General features: G+C 41.5%; 1 protein-coding gene across 2 annotated transcripts in view; it reads left to right on the top strand.

Moving 5' to 3' along the window:
• The window catches only part of ngef (neuronal guanine nucleotide exchange factor), an 82,815-nt gene that overhangs the window by 11,898 nt on the left and 46,561 nt on the right, over positions 1-24,356 (top strand). For both annotated transcript variants that reach the window (XM_051923556.1, XM_028794761.2), the window contains exons 3-5: positions 6,827-6,941; positions 15,815-16,087; positions 17,737-17,846. In XM_051923556.1, coding sequence (XP_051779516.1) covers positions 6,827-6,941; positions 15,815-16,087; positions 17,737-17,846 — 498 coding nt within the window. The remainder of the gene's footprint in view (positions 1-6,826; positions 6,942-15,814; positions 16,088-17,736; positions 17,847-24,356) is intronic.

Genomic DNA, 24,356 nt, shown 5'->3' with positions numbered 1-24,356 from the left:
GCTCCATATTTACAGTTGTGCACACAAACCCCAAAAGTCCCCACAAGTCCAGGCCCTCAACACAAATGCCTTCTCTCTCTTCAGACCGCCTCCTTGCCTCCTCTCAAACCTTGTCCTTTTTCCACCCGACTCAAGCCCCAGAATGGAGGGAGGCGGCCCCTTTTATCCACACCTGGAAGTGCTCCAGGTGTCCTCCGATGAGCTTCCGCCGGCACTCCCCAGTGTGCTGGAAGTACCAGCTCTGCACCCGGAAGCACTCCAGGTGTCCCCGATCCTCTTCCCCTCAGCACTTCCGGGTGTTATATATATGTGTGAAAAACTATTTTGCCCCCTTCCTGATTTCTTATTCTTTTGCATGTTTGTCACACAAAATGTTTCTGATCATCAAACACATTTAACCATTAGTCAAATATAACACAAGTAAACACAAAATGCAGTTTTTAAATGATGGTGTTTATTATTTAGGGAGAAAAAAAAATCCAAACCTACATGGCCCTGTGTGAAAAAGTAATTGCCCCCTTGTTAAAAAATAACCTAACTGTGGTGTATCACACCTGAGGTCAATTTCCGTAGCCACCCCCAGGCCTGATTACTGCCATACCTGTTTCAATCAAGAAATCACTTAAATAGGAGCTGCCTGACACAGAGAAGTAGACCAAAAGCACCTCAAAAGCTACACATCATGCCAAGATCCAAAGAAATTCAGGAACAAATGAGAACAGAAGTAATTGAGATCTATCAGTCTGGTAAAGGTTATAAAGCCATTTCTAAAGCTTTGGGACTCCAGCGAACCACAGTGAGAGCCATTATCCACAAATGGCAAAAACATGGAACAGTGGTGAACCTTCCCAGGAGTGGCCGGCCGACCAAAATTACCCCAAGAGCGCAGAGACGACTCATCCGAGAGGTCACAAAAGACCCCAGGACAACGTCTAAAGAACTGCAGGCCTCACTTGCCTCAATTAAGGTCAGTGTTCACGACTCCACCATAAGAAAGAGACTGGGCAAAAATGGCCTGCATGGCAGATTTCCAAGACGCAAACCACTGTTAAGCAAAAAGAACATTAGGGCTCGTCTCAATTTTGCTAAGAAACATCTCAATGATTGCCAAGACTTTTGGGAAAATACCTTGTGGACTGATGAGTCAAAAGTTGAACTTTTTGGAAGGCAAATGTCCCGTTACATCTGGCGTAAAAGGAACACAGCATTTCAGAAAAAGAACATCATACCAACAGTAAAATATGGTGGTGGTAGTGTGATGGTCTGGGGTTGTTTTGCTGCTTCAGGACCTGGAAGGCTTGCTGTGATAGATGGAACCATGAATTCTACTGTCTACCAAAAAATCCTGAAGGAGAATGTCCGGCCATCTGTTCGTCAACTCAAGCTGAAGCGATCTTGGGTGCTGCAACAGGACAATGACCCAAAACACACCAGCAAATCCACCTCTGAATGGCTGAAGAAAAACAAAATGAAGACTTTGGAGTGGCCTAGTCAAAGTCCTGACCTGAATCCAATTGAGATGCTATGGCATGACCTTAAAAAGGCGGTTCATGCTAGAAAACCCTCAAATAAAGCTGAATTACAACAATTTTGCAAAGATGAGTGGGCCAAAATTCCTCCAGAGCGCTGTAAAAGACTCATGGCAAGTTATCGCAAACGCTTGATTGCAGTTATTGCTGCTAAGGGTGGCCCAACCAGTTATTAGGTTCAGGGGGCAATTACTTTTTCACACAGGGCCATGTAGGTTTGGATTTTTTTTTCTCCCTAAATAATAAAAACCACCATTTACAAACTGCATTTTGTGTTTACTTGTGTTATATTTGACTAATGGTTAAATGTGTTTGATGATCAGAAACATTTTGTGTGACAAACATGCAAAAGAATAAGAAATCAGGAAGGGGGCAAATAGTTTTTCACACCACTGTATATACATATTTCCATAGGTCTGAGTCACAATCTGATTATTTGGATGGTCACCTACAAGGTAATGCACGTGGTTGGTCAAACATTTGGTAAACATCCGCTACACCATCTCAGTTGCAAGAAGTACCAACCACAAGCGTTACCTGGTAGGCGACCACCCAAATAATCAGATTGTGATTCAGACCTATGGATATGATACTTCACCCTGACAAGTAAGTGAACCAGCAGCCTTGGCTCAACGTCTGAGGTTTGATCTCTGCAAGAGGAAGCAAAGGTGCATACACCTGATGAGCCCTAATTAGGGCAAAACATGCTTTGTGTACTCTTTGTATTATTTGACAAGTACTCTATAACATATATATATATATATATATATAGTATATATTTTTATATATTTGTATATATATATATATATTTTGTATACATTTTTATCATCACTGTTAAATTTTCTTCTTAAAAGAATGATAATTTTTTATACATTACTTACCCCATGTAGTTTGAGTCATTTCATGCAGAACTGAAGTAAAAATGTTTGATATAATTAAATCCAAAGGTGATCAATGCTGTACAACTGCAAACAGTGTGAAAAGCAAAAAGCATGTACAGTATGTCATTTCATTTTCTAACCCACTTAAACCAGACCAGGGTCACTTGGGAAGCTGGAGCTTATCCCAGTTAGCAAAGGCCACAACACAGGAGCAGAGTCTTCACAGGGCACCAGTCCTCCGCAGGGTGGACACACACAGGCCAATTTTAGCATTGCCAATTCACCTGACCTGCATGTCTTTGGACAATGGGAAGAAACAGGAATAACTCGAGGAAACCCACGCAGACACAACACAGTGCTACCACTGTGCCATAGTGCCATCCAAAACACATGCATTTTTCACTAAAATACTATTAAATAGATACTTAAACACAAGTCACAAAGCATTAACTTTTTGAATTGAACTCTTGAGCCAAAGGGGAGAAGTGGACGCTCAATTTTAAAAGGCAATCCCATGGCAACTTGCATTTCCTGTTTATGATGTGTGTTGATTTTTCCCTAAGTATCCATTAAATGAAATTTTAGAAAAACATGCATTCATTTTGCACGTTCTGAGCACACAACTAGATAACTGACATGTAGGTTATATGACACGAGTAGAGTGTGATTTTACTTATTTTTTCCATGGGTTGTTTTCACATTGTGTACAGCATTGGTCATCATTGACTTGTATTATGTCATGAGCTACAAACCACATTGCGTAGTTACCATATAAAAAATATAATTTTTGTGTGGACTGTTTCTTTAAATTACCACCATACAGTATCTAATGACCATCCATAATTTAAATGCTGCTACAGTGTAACAATGTGATCCAGCAGTGAAATGGCTTATGAGTGAGGTGCGGGTTTAACTGCTCCAAGTGAAGTGAGCCTCTAGCAAGATGAACACTCAGAGCCAAAGGTGCAACAGTGGCCTGTGCCCAGTGAGCTTCCCTTTCACTTGACTGCCCATCATGTGGCTTAACTTTGGATCCTATGGGGGAAAGCAACTAGCAGCAAGGGTGAATGCCAGCCATACAAAATAAATACGGTGATGGAGAATATGGCAGGGTAAGGGGTCAAGTGAAGTAAGCTCACTAAGTGAACACCGCTAGCTATCCAAAGCCCAAATAGACTGGCCATACAACACATCTCCCATTACATGAAGAATCTTTTTTTATTGATGTAAGAAGTGAATCAGTGCCTTCCCAACTTTTACTTCACAGAGCTTTTTTTTTTCTTGGCTGATCAAAGTCAAGCAAAATGACACCTTTTATTGGCTAACTAAAAAGATTAGCCTGCATATTGTAATCTTTTTAGTTAGCTAATAAAAGGTGTAATTTTACTTGACTTTTCTCTACATTCATAATGGCTAACCCGGTACAACACCCTAGTACTATTGGCTGATCAACATATTTCAGTCCCTTAGGTTGCCTTCAGGTTATGCAATCACTAATGGAGTTAAACTCATCTAATGCATTTTTGTTTACATAACATGCTGTGAAAAATGAATCAGCATAGCAAATGGTAATGACTGGTCTGTTGGCAAAAGTTTAATGTGAACAAACACAGTTAGGCTGCCATGGCTGGCGAGCGAAGCGGATTATCAACCCTAGTCTGTAACAAAGTCAGCGAAGAAGGAGGCAAAGCTATAAAACTCCACTGTATTTTTCACCAACAAGTTCTCTGTGCCAAACATCTGAAATATGATCATGTTATGAAACCGGTGATAAAGGCTATTAATTATATTCACCACAACGACGTAAAATGGCTCAATCAGGGGTCTGCACTGCAGCGCTTCTACTCTCTTAGGGAGGAAATCGGACAATTCTTGGCAAAAAAAATGACAACCGATGCCAGAACTATCTGATCCTGTTTGGCTGGCTGATTTTGGATTTTTAGTTTACGTAACACGACATCTGAACGTGCTGAACACGAGCCTTCAGGGGCAAAATGCAGTGGTAAACCAACTGTATTCACACATCAATGCCTTTGGGACCAAGCTGCTACTTTTCCAAAGGCACCTGTCACAAACGCAGCCCAGTACCACACATTTCCCATCACTGCAGGAAATAATGACCAGTTTTCCACAGAACAATATCAGTGCGCAAATGAGGAGGTATGCAGCAGACATCTCATCTCTGGCTGAGGAGTTTCAACAGCGCTTTCGGGATTTATTGAAAAGGAGATCACGCTTTTGTCCTCTCCTTTCTCCGTGGACCCTGATGACGCTCCAGACCACCTGCAGCTGGAGCTCATTGAGCTGCAGTGTGACGCCGAGTGTCGCAGTCGGCACCAACAGCTCCCTCTTGTCAACTTTTACCGCCAGCTGGATCAAGGCATTTTCCAAGAGATTCGAACACTTGCTAAGAAAATGCTGAGTTTGTTTCGCTCGACATACTTGTGCGATAAGACATTCTCGGTTATGAACATTAACAAGAACCGCGTGAGGACGAAACTAAGTGACTCTCCCCTGTGTGACATATTGCGTAACAAAACCACTGTTTTTGAGCCAGATCTGGCCTATTTACTGCAGTCGAGATCTCAGTATCACCCTACACATTAGTGCAGGCAAGTTATTTGTTTAGTCTTCTGAGGTAAATACATTCTAAAATCTCAGTTAATTGATTTTTTTTGTGATGATCAAAACCATAGAGTCTTTTCAATCCGTGTATCATTTGTTCTTTTGTTTTTCAATTGACAATCAAACCGGGTCTCGTAAACCCGACAAATTAAATATTAAAATCAAATTCGGTCCGGGAGCCCGTTTTTCCATTTCATATTTTTGATGCGAGTCTAAAATTGAAATAATGAAAAACATGGCCTTTTTCGTTTTTGATACCCGATTCAAAATCAAATAACCTTTTTTCATTTTTTGATTTTTGATGGTCAATTGAAAAACGAAAGAACGAGCGATACACGGATTCATATAGCCTTCAATGTTTTGTACTTTTGAATAAGATAACTGTTAGTGTTATTTTCCTGTTCACATGTTTAGAATTTAGAAGTTGACAGTGATCATTTAATAGTGAATAATATGTAATGTTTCAAATGAACCTCGTTATGTTTAATCTTTCCGAAAGTTTTTTTTTTTCCAGACAGACTTTTTCTTCATCTTATGTGGTCTTCAAATATGAAAAGCAGAGTGATTTTGGTAAAAACTTGTTTAGATTTATTTGTGTTCTGTGTAAAGAAAAGAAAAGTATGCCATTTGCAATAAAAATTTCATAAAATAGTTCATTTGCATTTAATGTTAATGGTTCAAAGAATGTCAGGCTGAATGGTCCGCACCACACATTTTCACCTCACCAAATCTGGCCCTCTTTGCAAAAAGTTTGGACACCCCTGATTTACTGATATAGAGCCAGTTTTTGTTCTAAATAAATAAATGGTTCTTTCTGGAATTTTCACATGGCGGGTTGTTTGGAAACCAAAAGTGGTTTCCCCATAGCATTGCTCTGAAGAACTACTTTGGCACTTTCATTTTTAAGAGTACATGATGGCAGACACCAAAATTTTGGTATGGCTAGCAATCTTCACTAATACTGAGACAAAACCGATAAGACTGGCTTGGGGTCCTTGCACTGGCATAGCTTGGCTTTCATCTCAGGTGAAGAAGAAAAAAGCCTCAGAATTCCTCAGGGGAAAATGGGCCTGTTTTTTGCTTATTGCTTCTTTACTCGGGTTGGTTGAGCATGTCTTTAACAGAGCATTCGACTGGAGACAATATTAATGAATTATTTGTGTCCAGTTTACAGAAATTTTCCTGGAGATTTTGTAAACCTATTAAATTAACACACTGTGAAGCCACTGGTTCTATAGAGAAAGCAACACTTTGTGCTGGGAAGTAAAAAGCTTCAGCCACAGGGCTTCACCCCGTCCACCTTGGCCTCTGGGAGAAATATAAATATGGACCATAAATGAACCAGATCACTTACAGTCCTGTGGGAAACTTGGACATCTTTCTGTTGCATGACCTGATGGCGAAATGAGCTATTTTTCAGACTAATCCATTTTGATGAGCAGGGACTTAGATAGATAGATAGATAGATAGATAGATAGATAGATAGATAGATAGATAGATAGATAGATAGATAGATAGATAGATAGATAGATAGATAGATAGATAGATAGATAGATAGATAGATAGATAGATAGATAGATAGATAGATATCATTAGCTCATTACTATCTATCTGTAGAGTGCCTTTCATATCTATCTACCATTAGGTCATCAGCATGTATTTTGGTGTTCAAATTATGTTCAGATTTTCCTAATCAGGAAACAGCAGGCTCAGACAACTGATATTTGAATGGCTGTTTGTATGCCAGTAATTTATTTTTCTTTATTTACCAGCTTTCCTTTTTCTTTGAAGGTGCTGATTGTAAAGATGACAACCATGTGGCTCCTAGTAATGCCAAATCTCTAAAGTCTCCCATCTGGAGGCATCCCCTAGTGACAAGCCCCCTTCCTTCCTCTGACCTGCCACAGTAAGTCAGTTTTTAATGTTCTAATTATTCAGAGCATTACAATTAAGTTTATGCTGCTATTAAGAACACTGGATGTAAAGCCTAATCTTTAAGACTGTAAGTACAGTACATTTGTATTTTGATGCTGATGCTGGACAGGAATGTGCCTTTTATTTTTGAGTATCTGGGTATTCAAGACTCCTCTCTTCTCACCTGCTGCTGTTATATTTTATTCAAAAGTTGGCAGCTGCTTTTAATTTGTGATTCTGCTTCTTCATATTTCTTCTTATTGTTCCCACAATATTTTGCTCTGTGATTGTCCATCAAAGTGGGAGATCCAAGTCAGACAATTCGGAGAAAACAATGCTACTCCAATTTTTAGAGATGTCAGGTAACACTAAGCTTTCACCTTCAATAATCAATAATACAAAATAAAATCAAAATTAACCAGATGATGTAGAAATTTAACATTTGTGGTCAAAATGTACTTGAAGAGATCTGATAAAGTTTGAATCTGTGTAGTTTGCTCTTTATTTTTATGAAAAAAAAAATTAAAGCTTAACTTAAATTGCGTTATGTGTAGACCAACAGCAACCTTTATGTTCTCCTAAATATCCCACCAGAAATTTATATGAATGCAATGAAAACATAAAGTGAGAGTTCACAAATCTCCAAACTCCCGTGTGAATGTAGCATGATGTGAGTCAAATACATAATGCTAATGCAATGACATAGCCATGTTGAAGTTTTAAAATTATGTAATTGCACAATGGACTAACATGACTGAGTGATTTAAACATAACATCATTCAGATATATTAGCTGCCCCAAAGCAAACTCTTTGATTCACATTAGCAGGCCAAAGGTGGTCTGGAAAATACACCTTGTGAACTGTTGGTCTATCAGCTCATTAATTTTATAGTATAAAACTGAGGGTACTAGTTAAAACCTTACAAATGCATAAAATGAGGCCCACCACTTGAACTTATGACTGAACAAACTTAAACTAATGAGACTTATCAAGAATCTCATCAAGAATCTACACATGGTCCTCGCAGGCAATGTGGATTATAATGATAGAGAGGTTAAGGTGCTCACATGCCCGAAGATGTTCAAAGCCATGTTGTTTGAGGCCAGAATAAGAAACTGGACATGCAGAGAACCTTCCCAAGTTGTCTTTCATGACAATTCCCATTAGGTTAATTGACAAGGTGAGGGAGGCAAGCAGTGTTGGTGCGCACTCAAGTATTGGATCATTTCCACAAAGTACTGCAAGAACAAGTCACAGCTTTCCACAATCTTTTATTACAGGATTGGCAGTTTTGCAAATAAACAAACAATTTAAGAAACCCTCGCCAAGAACAGGGGTACCAGAGGCCAACTCTGGATACAGATGTGTGAGTGTTGTTCACTGGAAAGCAATCAGTATCTGGGATACCCTTGAAGCCCAGATGTGCTCAGTCCAGGGACACTACATGGAGACAACAAGTCCAGTTTTTACTTAGTGACATCATATATGCGACAGTCTAGGGCATACAAGATCTTGTCAGGGGAAATAGCCACATGATTTTTCATAACATATGTTTCCATCACAGTGTTGTGGGAAACCCAGAGCCTACCCTCAAATGAAACTAGGAAAAGGAGAGGAACAGAATTTGTATGTGTGCACCTTTGTTAGGTCCTGAGGCCTGAGGAGACATACAAGTAAGAATTTCTGAACTTGAACTTGAATGCCAGTCCAATGCATGGCACAATAATGCACACACACACAACCAAAGGGCCAAATTATAGTTTCAAATTACAGTAACTTACACATCATTAAGATGTGGGAAGAAATCCACAGTATGATGAGGAAACCCACACAGACATGAGGAAATCACCACAAAGACACCAATTGGATTTGGAACTGAATCAAGGTTCCTGGAGCTCTGAGGCAGCAATGTTAAAGTTTGTGCCACTATGCCACATTTTTTTCACAAATTGATAAATGTTTTTGACTGAATTTAAACCTGTTCCATTTCATATCTTTTCATCTGATTATGTTTGCATGTTTTCAGTCAGCACATTTTTGTTGTTATAAGTTGTTTGACACTCTCTTTATTACCATGGTGTTGGAGGAAACACATACTGAACATGGCAATAAAATACAATTTACAATACAAAACAATATATTTTTGTATAGCCCAAAATCACACAAGAAGGGCTGCAATGGGTTTTAACAGGCACTGCCTTTTGACAGACCCCCAGTCTTGACTACCTAAGAAGAAAAGGAAAAACTCCCCAAAAAAAAACATTGTAGGGAAAAAAATTGAAGAAACCTTGGGAACGGCAGTTCAAAGAGAGACCCCTTTCCAAGTAGGTTTGGCGTGCAGTGGGTGTCAAAAAAAAAGGGGTGTCACACATGTGCGAGTAGGAGGCAGCTGAAGGGCTTAGAGACTACTACTAATACATCCACCCAGGGGGTGGCGAGGTGCACCAACTCTCTTTTTAAGTCTCCTGCAGACCTTTCCCAGGAAATCCAGCCAGGAGCCAGTGCCTCAGCGTAGGACGCATCACTTTCGGTCCCGGGCCCGAGGATGACATCACTTCAGGGCCCTTCCCTGTGAATGACATCACTTCCGGTCCCGAGGACAACATCACTTCCAATCCCAGCCCCGAGGATGACATCACTTCCTCCGGACTTCCTATAATGCCTCACTCCCTTCCTCTGGAATTCAGTTCTGTTTTGGACTCTGACTTGTAGCCATTACTTGCTTTGAACAACCTTACTCTGTTTTGCAGCCAGGAACATATTATATGGGTGGCTGCCCCAAACCTTTGCAATGTCTGGTGTCTCTTCTTGTCACGTTGGTGTAGTTGGCAGGATACTGTCCCAGAAGAAACCGGGACAGAACCCAAAATCAAACCTGGTAGGAAAGTACCGGGGCCGAGTTTTTGGATGGGGAGTGCATTGGGGGGTCAGGAAGGAGAGTATAGTAGGGACCCACAGACGTGGGCTGGTTACTGGGGGGAAAACAAAAAGGGCTTACTATGCTCTCTCAGACAAAAGAGTTGAGCTGGCCATCGGGACCAAGGTCCCCGGTAAAGATGGGCTTTCCACAGGCCAGCAGGTAAAGTTAATTCAACACTGGGAATTTGATCTGGAGGGGTCGGTCCCTGAACAGGCTATGACTCTCTGGAAGCAGGTGGGTCTGTGGCTACAGCCATTTGAAATGACAACCTGGCAGATTGTACAACAGGTAGCCCGTTTTTTGTCCCTCCAACAACTGCCCCAGACCTTTGCCCAGCCGGCCTGGGGAGATTTCCATAACATGGACGAGCTTATACAGCTCATTAAAAACTAAAGGCCAGTCTCGAAATCCGGGAGGGTGGAAAAGCCCTCTAGCAGAACCCCAAGGGACTACGCCCCACTCGCTGTCTCTTCCGCACAAACCAGAGCCCATTCTGAGGTCCCCTGACTGCTCAGTTTGCAACCTGTCCGGGAGCGAGGCGGAATGCAGGGGGAAGCACGGATATTGTTTGTGTGCCCTTAGCAACCCCCTGGCGGCTTCACCTACTGGCTCATCAATGGGTATAAAGTCACTGCATTGTTTGACTCCGGCAGTAACGTGACCATTGTTGCTTGCCGATATGGCTTACCGCAACAGTGGACGAAAAACAAAAGACCAGTCTGAGATGCATCCACGGAGAAGTGTGTGTATATAAATCCGCGCGGTGTTACATCTGTCAGGAGGGAATACTTAAAAGACTCCCCGCAGCAGTCCATTCCAACCCTTCTTTTCCTGTGATACTAGGGCGGGACTGGTCTGACAGCAAATGCGGTAGACTACTGAGTACTTCCAGACAGCCGCTAGGCCTCGCGGTAGATTAGGGTGACTCATCTCAAGCTGCCTCCATGCAGTGTAGCCGGCCAACTGAGAGCCATGAGGCCGACGCGGAAGATCCTGGTCTATGTCATCCACCCGGCAGCTACGTCATCCACCCTCACCCCAGCAGACCGGGAGGAATCCCCACCCCTTGAAGTCCTACCGGATCTGCTCTCTGACTACAAGTTCAGTTTAAAATGACACCAGCGTCTTTCAAGAGAGAACAGTGGAATGACAACTCTCTGAAATACGCGAAGAATGCAAATCGTTCTGGTCAATGGCCAACGCACTCATCAGTCCATGCCACAGAGACCTCGCTTTGTAATTGAGAATGACCTGTTATATCGGGTCACAAAACATGAGGGGGAGGACCGGAAATTGCTGTTAATCCCACGAACCTAACGGCGGCAAGTCTGTGAGTTAGCGCATGCCCACCTCCTTGAAGGCCATCTAGGCTCCGAAAAAATGTTAGAGCGAATTACGCTCAGATTTTTCTGGCCATGAATCAATGAGGAGTTTTGCCGTTTTTGCATTTCCTGTCTGGAGTGTCAACTACGGCAAATTTCCAGGAGAGACCGTCCTCCTCTGGTTCCCCGTTCCCCTAATTGATGTACCCTTTGATAGAATCAGGGTCGAATTATAGTAGGACCCTTAGAGCCCTCAGCCTGAGGACATAAATATATATTGGTCCTCGTGGATTATGTGACCCGATACCCGGAGGCCATCTCCCAGCGCTTGACTACTTCTAAAGCAATCACACGGAAATTAGTAGGAGTCTTTGCATGATCGGCATCCCTATAGAAGTCCTAACGGACTAGGGGACACCTTTTACCTTGGAAACGTTCAAGGATGCTGCCAAGTTACTGAAAATAAAGCACTTAAGAACCGTGGTGTACCATCCTCAAACCGATGGTTTGGTAGAAAGGTTCAATCAGACTCTCAAGTAGATGCTTCATAAGGTGGTCAGCAAGGACGGGAGGAATTGGGATCAACTTCTCCCTCTCTTCCTCTTTGCCTATCAGGAAGTCCCACAAGCCTCTACAGGCTTCTCACCATTTGAACTGCTATACGGGGCGACAACCCCGAGGTATATTGGATATCTTAAAAGAAGGCTGGGAAGGAGAGGCTCTTTCCTCGACAAATATACTAGATTATATTGCACAGTTACGCGATAGATTGGGAAAAATTAGACCAATTCTCAAAAGTCATATGGAGGATGCGCAAGCAGCACAGGCCCGTCTTTATGACCATGGCACAACTCTCCTGGAGTTCTGTCCAGGGGATCGCGTCATGGTATTAGTTCCCACCTCTCACTCCAAATTGCTCGCCCATTGGCAAGGACCTTATGAAATTAAGGAGAGGAAAGACCTGGTTGATTATCTGGTGAAACATCTCAATCGTTGACCAAGCAAGCGGGTGTAACATGTGAACTTGCTAAAGCCGTGGAATGAAAGGAACCCTGATCCCCACTCCGGACAGCCCCGCTCACTCTTTGCTCAAACAGACCTCCTTAATTTCGGTGAGGAATTGTCTCACAGACAGAGGCATGAGCTGGAAGCAACCATCCACTCTGTCCCAGAGTTGGTGATTGAAACACCCTGCCGGACCTCTCTGGTTGCGCATGACATATTGACTGAGCCAGAGGTTATTGTCTGAGAGCGGCTCTATAGACTCCTGGAGGCAAAGAAAGTTGAGGTGGAGCTGGAAATCAAGTGAATGCTGGAACTAGGAGTGATAGAGGAAAGTTTCCCTGGTCCAGCCCCATCGTCTTGGTTGCTAAGCCCGACAGCTTAACCAGGTTTCTCAGTTCAATGCTTATCCCATGCCACGCGTGGACGACCTCCTCGAGATGTTGGGACAAGCCAATTTCTTCACCACACTTGACATGATGAAGGGGTATCGACAGATTCTTTTAACAGAGTCCGCGAAGGTCAAGACCGCATTTAGCACCCCTAGCGGACACTGGCAGTATCATGTCCTTCCATTCGGGTTACATGGGGCACCTGCAACTTTCCAGCATCTGGTAGACAAGGTCCTCCGGCCCCATAACACATATAGTGCTTCCTACCTGGATGACGTCGTCGTCTATTCCAGTACATGGAAGGAACACGTACAGCAGGTCACAGAGGTATTGTGGACACTGAGAGAGGCCGGGCTTTGGATCAATCCCAACAAATGTTTCTTCGGAGTGAGAGAGGCTAAATATTTGGGCTACCTGGTGGGCTGGAGTACTGTGAAGCCACAGTGTTCAAAACTAAATGCCATTCTGAAATGGTCCCGTCTGCAAAACAAGCGGCAAGTCCGTGCATTTTTCGGTTTACCCAGGTACTACCACCGCTTTGTACTTCGCTTCTCTGAGAGAGCGGTGCCCTTGACTGATCTAACAAAGAAAAGAGTTCCCAACCAAGTGGTATGGACTGACAAGACGGAAGCTGCGTTCTGTGACTTGAAACAGGTTCTGACTTCAGCACCTATATTAAAAGCTCCTAACTTCTCTCTTCCATTTATCCTCCAGACAGACGCCTCGGACACCGGCTTGGGAGCCGTGTTGAGCCAAGGCGTCAATGGTATCGAACACCCCGTTATGTACCTTAGCCGGAAACTGTTGGACCGGGAGACCAGGTATGCAGTGGTGGAGAAGGAAGCCTTGGCGATTAAATGGCCAATTACCCAGTTGCAGTACTACCTCCTGGGCCAGGAGTTCACTCTGGTGACGGACCATGCGGCTTTACAGTGGATGGCCCTTCACAAGGAGGTGAGCCCGCAGGTCACTAGGTGGTTTCTTGACCTGCAACCATACAAGTTTTCGCTCGTTCATCGACAGGGGTCTGTTCACGCCAACGCTGACACCCTCTCTCGGGCTCATGACCTCTCGGTGCAGGCCACCCGACCCAACGGGTCTGGGCTGAGGGGGGAGCCTTGTCACACACGTGCGAGTAGGAGGTAGCTGAAGGGCTTAGAGACTACTACTAATACATCCGCCCAGGGGGTGATGGGGTGTACTAATTTTCTTTCTAAGTCTCCTGCAGACCTTTCCCGGGAAATCCAGCCAGAAGCCAGTGCCTCAGCTAGGGACACATCACTTCCAGTCCCGGGCCCAAGGACGACATCACTCCCAGTCCCGGCCCTGAGGACAACATCACTTCCTCCGGATTTCCTATAAAGCCTTACTCTCTTCCTCTGGAATTCAGTTCTGTTTGGACTCTGACTTGTAACCATTACTTGCTTTGAACAACCTTATTTTGTTTTGTAGCCAGGAACATATTATACGGGTGGCTGCCCCAAACCTTTGCGATGTCTGGTGTCTCTTCTTGTCACAGGGGTAAATACAATACAATACACAGAACAAAAAACAAGTAATCCTCAATACAATATAATAGTGCAATAGAAATATTTCAAGTACAGAGCAGAATTCAACTGTAGATATTACATAACATGATTTGGATTTGTTCATAGTAAAATTAATGGTGATTCCAACCAAGTTAAATGATAACAAAATATTGTTGCAATCAGCGTCATTCCCTCCAATAATTTACATCTCTGTTTTATCGGTGTTTAAAGACAAGTAGTTTTCATCCATTCACCCCTTTAATTCACTAACACAACTAATTAAAGACAACATTGGTGAAACTTCATTTGGTCTAAAAGAAAGTTATAACTGGGTGTCATCTATGTATGAGTTTAAATTAACATTATATTTTCTAATGATACATCCCAGTGGAAGCATGTAAAGTGAAAACATTAAAGGTCCCATGAGGGACACCATATCTCACTTCTGTGTATAATGATGGAGTACGGTCAGCACATTTCTGTACGTATTGAAATCGATTGATAAATAAGAGCTAAACCAGGCAAGAACACTGCCTGTAAGCCCAACATCATTTTCCAGTCTGTGCAGTAAAATAGAATAGTCAATGGTGACAAACGCTGCGCTTAAATCTAACAACATAATTACAATGGAATTTCCTTTATCAGAGGATATCAGAATATCATTTACAACACGTGTTAGTGCCGTTTCTGTACTATGACCAGTGCGGAAGCCAGATTGGAATTTCTCAAATAAATTGTGATGTGTAAGGTGTGACTGAAGCTGATTGATAACTACTTTTTCAAGTGTTTTAGGGAGAAAGGGTAAATTTGAAATGGGTCTATAAATATTAAGTATGTGTGGGTCTAGGTCTGACTTTTTAAGTAATGGTTTAATGACTGACACTTTTAGTGCATCAGGTATTGTGCCATGCATTAATGAACTGTTGATAATTTTAAAAATAGGTGCTGCAAGAACATCCATTGCGCTTTTTACTAGTGTTGTTAGCACTGGATCTAAGGAGCAAGTAGTAGGTTTAATTTTAGAAATTAAAGTCAAGATTTCCTGCTCTGTTACAGGATTGAAATTTCTAAAGTGCTGGATGCAATGTGGGACAGGGTCTGCCAAGCTAGTATGTGAGATCTGGGCTGTTTTATTTTTAATTCTCTCATTTAAAAAGTTCATAAAGTCTGTACTGCTGATCTCTGTTGGTATCTTGCACTGTAGATCTGAATTCCCATTTGTTAAATTAGCTACTGTTCTAAACAGTACCCGAGGATTTTTATTATTGCTATGATTTTAGAATAGTAGTCTGAGCGAGCTTTAAAGAGAGCTTTTTTATATTTTTTAACACTCTCTGTCTATGCATTTGAAAGACCTGCAGCTTTGTTGTTCTCCATCTGCGCTCCAGTTTTCGATACTCTAATTTAAGAGCTTGAATGTTGTTATTAAACCAGGGACAGTTTCTATGTGCTTTGATCACTTTTGTTTTAAGGGGAACCACTGCTTCTAGAGAATTTCTCCAGGTCATATTATAATGTGATGTTACCTGATCTAAATGGTTTTCCAAAATTATAAATGACTTACTCAAAGTATCTACAAATGTGAAGCAGAATTACAATCTATATGTTGCACTGTCTTTGTTTTAATCTGTGAATGTATTTGTAAGGGCAAATCAAATGTAATTAAGTAGTGGCGGAATTCTTTCTTCTTGTCATTTAGAATAAGCTTGGGATTCAAAGCAAGGCCTCAGTTAAGAGAGAACAGAAGTTCACTGCGCTGCACAGTCACAGAATGTCTACCGTCACAGAGCAAAGACATGAAGCTATTCCTAGAAGAAAATCGCCTGTCCCACAGCCAGGGAGGCTGCAGCAAATCCGAGCCCTCACCACCAAGCTTTACTACTAGTAATGTTCAACAGTCACCCAGCAACCTGTCAGCAGAAATCACTCATCCTGCAGAAGAGATTAGCGATATTGACAACATATCTCTAAGGTGGGTTTGCAGAAAGACATGATTGGTGTCTGCCAACAGCTTTTCTGTTAATAGCTTCATTTGTATGTGTAACACAAAACTGAGTGCCTAACATATCATCACACAAATGCGTAAAGTATTGTGTCTTTACTACATTCTGACAGAGACCTAACTGTCGTGTACCTATTGGATCATTAACAATGGCATAACAATGTATGGTATTAGTGTACCAGCTACATTAACGGACTGTGACACTGGTGATAAGCTGGCACCTTTCCTACTTTTAAGTATTGTCATCACTGCCTTGAAGGCTGCCCTTAGAATTAGAGAGTAATGGTGTAGGGTAACTTGTGGAAATAAAATAAAGTGTGATAGAGTGTCACCTGTTTGCAAATGACAGCAAAGGTTACGAGATCAAGTGAAAACAATCAGTTTGCTTATATGGTCAATAAAAGAGTTAAGCATTCACAAGTTAAACCTCTGTCTGAGCAATGAGATGTGTGTATTCATTTACTCAATTTAAAGCTTTTCATAAAAATTACTTTCACTCCCAGATAGATACAAACATCTTACATAGATAGTGTAGGGGATAACCGGCATCCTTATCCGGCCAGGACATCCATGAAGTGGAAGGATATGGGAAGGCAGCTTGTGTAGGGAACTGCCTCCCCCAAATTGCTATGTGGCAGCCCCCCTGCTTTGCAGCAGTGCCCCAGATTCCTACAGTCATCAAGGGACTTGGAGTTTGCTGACTCAGCCCTGCTGGGTTCAGTGGGTGCCATCAGAGGGTGCTGCAGGAATTGAGGAACCATACTTTGTCGGGCTCCCACATCACCCGGAAGTGCTCAGAGGCCAATCCTTTAGGACATGGGAAGTAATCATGGGTGTTACATAAAAGAGACCAGCTGCCTCAGTTCCAGGAGCCAGAGTTGGAAGGAAGGAGGACGAAGCTTACTGGTGGGAGTGGAGTCAGTGAATGACCAGGACAGAGAGAGAGAGAGAGAGAAAGAAAGAGAAGGAAGAAGAACATAGTATTGTGCTTTATTGCTGGTACTGTGTACTGTGACTGCACTGTAGGAAACGCTTCCTGGGGAAGAATTTCCCAAAATAATTCCTCTTGTTCATTTTATACTTATGTCTAAGCCTTTGTGTTGGGTGTTTGGGGAACTGGAGCATCCACTACCATCCACAATAGATAGATAGCCCACCAGAATGACTAAGAAGAAAGAAAACATCTAACATGGCATTCCCAATCCCAGTGAGGCATTATGCATACATATTGCTGTTGGTATAAAGGAAACCCAGCAGTGTTTCTTGACACACTTCTTTTGAATAATTTGTTGGCTGAAAGTCCTTAGTGTTAGTGTGTCAGAGAGAGGATGTGCAGCACTGTTCATAATGACACAGTTTTGTTTTCATTCACTAATTTGCTTCTACCACCAGGAGGTCCACAGTGTGTCCCATTACTAAACCTGCCTTTTTAATTAGTTTTCTGACTTGGTGGGCCTCTCTTGAAGTGTTTTTCCCAGCCCAGCACACCACAGTGTAGAAAATTGGAATTGCAAGCAATCTTAATGGCAATGACAGTGTGGAGTCATTTTATAATGGTGCATTCTACTGAATCTTGCTATCAAGTGTGTGCTAAGACACGTGTCATCTCTTTTGTACAGTTTACTGGATGCAACAGCTTTGACCAAAAGAGAAAATGAGGAACAGCCAAAAGAGGGTCCAGTGATCAGATCTCCTCCAGATGCATGGAGAACACTTATTGAGCAAATTGGTAAGAGAAGCTTCTCTGATTCTGGTGGTATGGGGCAGGGTAACAGGCAAAGCTAATGGACAGGACCACAGAAGGGCACTCACAGTGTCAAGCACAGATGCCAGTGCCAAATCCAGTTAGAATTCAGGTCTGGACAAGCTGACATGAAAGCAGGTCTGACATTTAAGAAAAAAGTGCTCTAAAACAGAAGAAGGAATATTCACAAACAGACAGGCAGATTTAATAAAAAAAATGTGTTCTAAAGTGGTAAAAATGTAACTGAATTAAAAAAAAATTCAATCGTGCATTTGAGGACATCACTGGAAATTAAGGGGAGTGCATTTAAAACTGGAAGCACATCTTTACGCAAAGTGTTTTGATACGCTGAAATAAACTGCCTAGACATGTAGTTGAAGCAGAAACCTTGACAACCTTTAAGAAGAATCCAGAAGAGACATTGGGACAGCTTAGGTATTAGATAAACAAACTGTCTCAATGGACTTATGTTTGTTATGTTCTTATGTAAAATGTAAAGTATACCTGAAGATCAGAATGAGAACTGGAGCAACAGACAAAATTTCAAAAAGACAAGTAAGTGGTCAAAAAGCACAAAATCATTAGATGCCAGATGGCTGTTGCATAGATCATCTAACACAAATTCAGAATATATTTATTGTAGTCGATATAACTTTATTTGTCCCAAGGGAAATAGTATAAGAAACACACACAGACTGAAACACACACAAGAATTACAAAAAACTGAAGTCATCTGACTTTGCTAATAAGAGACGTGAGGCATTACACAGGCATATACAGTTAGGTCCATAAATATTTGGACAGAGACAACATTTTTCTAATTTTGGTTCTGTACATTACCACAATGAATTTTAAATGAAACAACTCAGATGCAGTTGAAGTGCAGACTTTCAGCTTTAATTCAGTGGGGTGAACAAAACAATTGCATAAAAATGTGAGGCAACTAAAGCATTTTTTTAACACAATCCCTTCATTTCAGGGGCTCAAAAGTAATTGGACAATTGACTCAAAGGCTATTTCATTGGCAGGTGTGGGCAAGTCCGTCGTTATGTCATTATCAATTAAGCAGATAAAAGGCCTGGAGTTGATTTGAGGTGTGGTGCTTGCATGTGGAAGATTTTGCTGTGAACAGACAACATGCGGTCAAAGGAGCTCTCCATGCAGGTGAAAGAAGCCATCCTTAAGCTGCGAAAACAGAAAAAACCCCTCCGGGAAGTTGCTACAATATTACGAGTGGCAAAATCTACAGTTTGGTACATCCTGAGAAAGAAAGCAAGCACTGGTGAACTCAGCAATGCAAAAAGATCTGGACGTCCGTGGAAGACAACAGTGGTGGATGATCGCAGAATGGCGAAGAGAAACCCCTTCACAACAGCCAACCAAGTGAACAACACTCTCCAGGGGGTAGGCGTATCAATATCCAAGTTTACCATAAAGAGAAGAATGCATGAAAGTAAATACAGAGGGTGCACTGCAAGGTGCAAGCCACTCATAAGCCTCAAGAATAGAAAGGCTAGATTGGACTTTGCTAAAGAACATCTAAAAAAGCCAGCACAGTTCTGGAAAAACACTCTTTGGACAGATGAAACCAAGATCAGCCTCTACCAGAATGATGGCAAGAAAAAAGTATGGAGAAGGCGTGGAACAGCTCATTATCCAAAGCATACCACATCATCTGTAAAACACAATGGAGGCAGTGTGATGGCTTGGGCGTGCATGGCTGCCAGTGGCACTGGGACACTAGTGTTTATTGATGATGTGACACAGGACAGAAGCAGCCGAATGAATTCTGAGGTGTTCAGAGACATACTGTCTGCTCAAATCCAGCTAATTGCAGTCAAACTGATTGGGCGGCGTTTCATGATACAGATGGACAATGACCCAAAACATACAGCCAAAGCAACCCAGGAGTTTATTAAAGCAAAGAAGTGGAAAATTCTTGAATGGCCAAGTCAGTCACCTGATCTTAACCCAACTGAGCATGCATTTCACTTGTTGAAGACTAAACTTCAGACAGAAAGTCCCACAAACAAACAGCAACTGTAAGCCGCTGCAGTAAAGGCCTGGCAGAGCATTAAAAAGGAGGAAACCCAGCATCTCCATGAGTTCAAGACTTCAGGCTGTCATTGCCAGCAAAGGGTTTTCAACCAAGTATTAGAAATGAACATTTTATTTCCAGTTATTTAATTTGTCCAATTACTTTTGAGCCCCTGAAATGAAGGGATTGTGTTTAAAAAAAATGCTTCAGTTGCCTCACATTTTTATGCAATCGTTTTGTTCACCCCACTGAATTAAAGCTGAAAGTCTGCACTTCAACTGCATCTGAGTTGTTTCATTTAAAATTCATTGTGGTAATGTACAGAACCAAAATTAGAAAAAAGTTGTCTCTGTCCATATATTTATGTTCCTAACTGTAGCTGTTGGTATAAAGGAACGTTTCTTGACACACTTTTGCTGAATGATTCGTTGACTGAAAGTCCTCAGTGTTAGTGTGTCAGAGAGAAGATGTGAAGCATTGTTCATAATGGCTCTCAGTTTTGTTTTCATTAATACCTCTAGTGAGTTAAGAGTGAATCTCAAAACTGAAATTGCCCTCATAATCAGCTTGTTGATTTCTTGGGCCTTTCTTTAAATGATATTGTGGGCCCAGCATACCACAGCATAGAAAATGGCAGCCCCATTTTCACTCCCTGAATAGAGAATGGACTTAAGGGCTGTGGATTTTTCTGATGTTAAGCCACAGACAGTTTTCTTTGCACCAAGAAAGAAAGTTCTCTACCTGACTCGAATTTCTGCAAGTGACATGACAAAGTGTAATATTTATAGTGAGAGGTGTACAGAGTAAAGAGAAAAGTAGACAGGACTGTTTCCTGTGGTGCTCCAGTGTTTCAATGCAAAGTAAGGCCTGCCAGGCAGATAGTCCATTATCTGGGACACCACAGTTTCATCCACCTGCATATTTCTGAGAAATCAAATGAGTACAATCCTTGTGATGCTGTCAGGTTTGTCCAGGTGAGAATAAACCTTGTGGAGCAGATAAATAATTGCATCTTCCACTCAAATCAAATGCAGCGGGTCCAGGTGGTCTACCACAAAAGGATTAATATAGTCCAGGACCAGTCTCTCAAAGGTAAACACGAGACACTAGTGCCACTGGTCTGTAGTCATTAGATGAAGAGGTGCCTGCTTTCTTTGGAATAGGAACCATGTAGGATGTATTTCACAGCAGTGACACTTTCTGGAGCCCTAGGGACAGACTGAACTGGTGACAGAGGACACCAAAAAGTTGACTAGCACAGGCCTTAAGGACTCAAGGACTGACTTCATCTGCTCCTGCCGATTTTCCTGTGTGTAGACTCCTCAGGTGGTCTTCAGTTATATACAGCCCAGTACTGATGATCAGAGGTGGTCTCATCACTCACAATACTAGGTATTTAATTAAAAATAATTTAATTATTTGTTCAGGAGTTTTTTTTTTTACTACAGGAAGTTTTAAGGACAGTGACTTTTCAAGATTGTGAGCCATAAAATAAATTATATTTGTGTATTTGGGCAGAGTGATCTTTCATGCATAGTTCTTATCTGAGGGAAAAATATTTTTTATTGAGTTTTATTAGTATTTATTCCTTTATTTTGGTCAAAACTATGCTTCCTAAGAAAAGGACTGAAATTGGCTACTGCCAAAAAGAAGTGAGATAGTTCTACCTTAAAGTTATTTACCCGGGCAACACCAGGTCCTAGCCCTAATTTAATATAATATGGATTTGCCTTATGCTATGTACTGCTAGAATAGGAATTGAGCCATGCAAACTCTGAACTGCATTATGCACATATGAAAATGTTATGGTATGGTCTGTTATGTTATGTTATAGTATAATATAATATAAAAAAAACAAAGTACTCGTAAGAAAACTGTACAAAAGTAGAAGAATATGCATATTTAAACATCAACAACAACTAGAAATGTGATTTAAAACCATATGTACTGTATACTGTACACTGTATGTTTATATTTTCACCTCTGTAAGCTCACTGAATCATCCAAAAGAGTTGCAGACTACGGGCTTCACATCATTTACAGTGTGGAGATGACCTGGGCTGGCACTAAGTTCTGCTCTTACTGAGGGTGATCATCTAATGTTCTTCTTGCCTTTTCCTCTGCTCTTTTGGTCTTCTGGGTCACCACCTACCTTTCTGTATTTGGTCCACCATTTCTACAACACATCCAGCATAGTTTTTAGACTCATTTGCTCATTCATTCTGGAAAACTCTGCTCACTACACTACTGCCGCCTCTGCAAAGAAAAAGCATACAAAATTGTCAAGTAGATTTGGGAAGCCAAGAGCTGTGCAGTTAATGATTATTGAAAGTTAAACACACACAAGTTTGGATTGACATGTTGGTGTCTTGTTTCTGGCTGGACTAATGATAAAGATTCCCTGCACATTGCTTCTTATATCCTGCCTGGAATAGAAGAAGTAGGTGGGCTTGTGTCCCTTCACAAGTCTCCCAGTAGGTTGAAGTCTTCCTAATGAAGGGTGGAAGTAGCAAACAGTTAGGATGTTGAGTTGCCCTCATATTTTCCGCTGTGTTACTGATGTGTTGGACCCCTGAAGGAATGAGTCCATCTTGTGCATATCTATCTATCTATCTATCTATCTATCTATCTATCTATCTATCTATCTATCTATCTATCTATCTATCTATCTATCTATCTATCTATCTATCTATCTATCTATCTATAAAATAAAGTTTATCTAATCTAATATTTAAATAAACACATTGTAGCTAAATAGATTTATATATAAAATACTGTATGTGGATTTTACCAATAGAAATTATTAAATTAATGATGGATGGATAATTTTCTTAAATGTCAGTCAAATCTATTCTCCTCTATTCTACAACATGCCACCTCAATTGATGTATTTTTTGTACCACTCAGAAACTTTGAAGATCACTAAGCTTATAGGGTACACTAAGATTCTGATGGGCAAAATCCCACGTCACATGTTCCAAGTGATTGATTCATCATTCGGCACCGTCAGCCCCTACACATATTGAAGTTGTTCTTGCAGGTTAGCCTGAGAAATTGCTTTCCTTCCAACATATTCAGTCAACAAATTTTTCAGCCATCGTCTCAACATTAAATTACATCAGTAGTCAAAAAACGTCTTTAGGAGTGGTGGTATGAGATAATAGATAGAAAATAAATACATGGTACTCCGGCAAGCCTATAAAAATGGCAAGCCTGTCAAAGCCATGCATCTTCTAACTAGTGTGCCTGAAGTGAGCAGAACTTGTGGATGAAAAGAATTTGAAACAGACACCCCATCACTACCCACCCCCCCACACTGGAATGCCCCGATTTAAGCAATAAAACACAGGCAGGAGAAAGCATCAGTCATTATTCTTTATCTAAATCTCGCAAGAGGCAACAAGTGCATATCTTATTAGCAACATGTTACAAAGAAAAAAGTGTCATCTGCGCTATATTTATACAATTCATTAGGTCACTACTCAAAAAAGGAATTCATTGCATAATCAGAAAACTTTTAACATGATTGGTTACATCCAGTTCCTAATGGAACATGGCAAAGTTAATACTTTAAATGATCATAATTTGATTGATACTCCTGTTAACTTAGGATGTATGTGACTTCTTAAATGTATTATTTTTATTCTTATTTTAGGAGACGTATGATTTTCTGCAGGGTTATCGTGTTTTCCAAAGAAAGGACAATAGTGTAAATTTTTTTATGGTCCAGCTGGGTACAAAAACAGGAAACAGTACTAAGCGAAAATTCAGAAAAATGATTATGCCATAAAATATAACATTTTTTCTTAAGGGGCTATATAAAATATCAAGAAATGCATTTATTATAGTGAATAATGATAAATCTTTTAAGCATAAGCTCAGAAGGATATGAGACTCAGACACATGCTGGGTGCACATTGGACCAGGGTTCAAATTCAACTCTTACACCCTTCTAAGGTCAGTCAGTCAGTCAGTCATTTTCCAACCCGCTATATCCTAACTACAAGGTCACAGGGGTCTGCGGGAGCCAATCCCAGCCAACACAGGGCGCAAGGCAGGAAACAAACCCCGGGCTGGGCGCCAGCCCACCGCAGGGCACACCCACACACCAAGCACACACTAGGGACAATTTTAGGATCACCAATCCACCTAACCTGCATGTCTTTGGACTGTGGGAGGAAACCGAAGCACCCGGAGGAAACCCATGCAGACACGGGGAGAACATGCAAACTCCACGCAGGGAGGACCCGGGAAGCAAACCCAGGTCCCCTAACTGCGAGGAAGCAGCGCTACCACTGCACCACCATGCCGCCCCCCTTCTAAGGTGAGAAAGCTAACTAAAGAGTGTTGCCAGTAAGGGGGGCATAGCAGCTCCCCAAACCCCCTTCTGGTACATGTAAAGGCTTTTATTTAATACAATTACCTTTACACGGCTTCTTTCTTCACCACTATGTAAT

The sequence above is a fragment of the Erpetoichthys calabaricus genome, chromosome 2 (genome assembly GCF_900747795.2).
Source record: "Erpetoichthys calabaricus chromosome 2, fErpCal1.3, whole genome shotgun sequence".
Lineage (NCBI taxonomy): Eukaryota > Metazoa > Chordata > Cladistia > Polypteriformes > Polypteridae > Erpetoichthys > Erpetoichthys calabaricus.
This window is presented reverse-complemented; position numbering and strand designations above follow the sequence as displayed.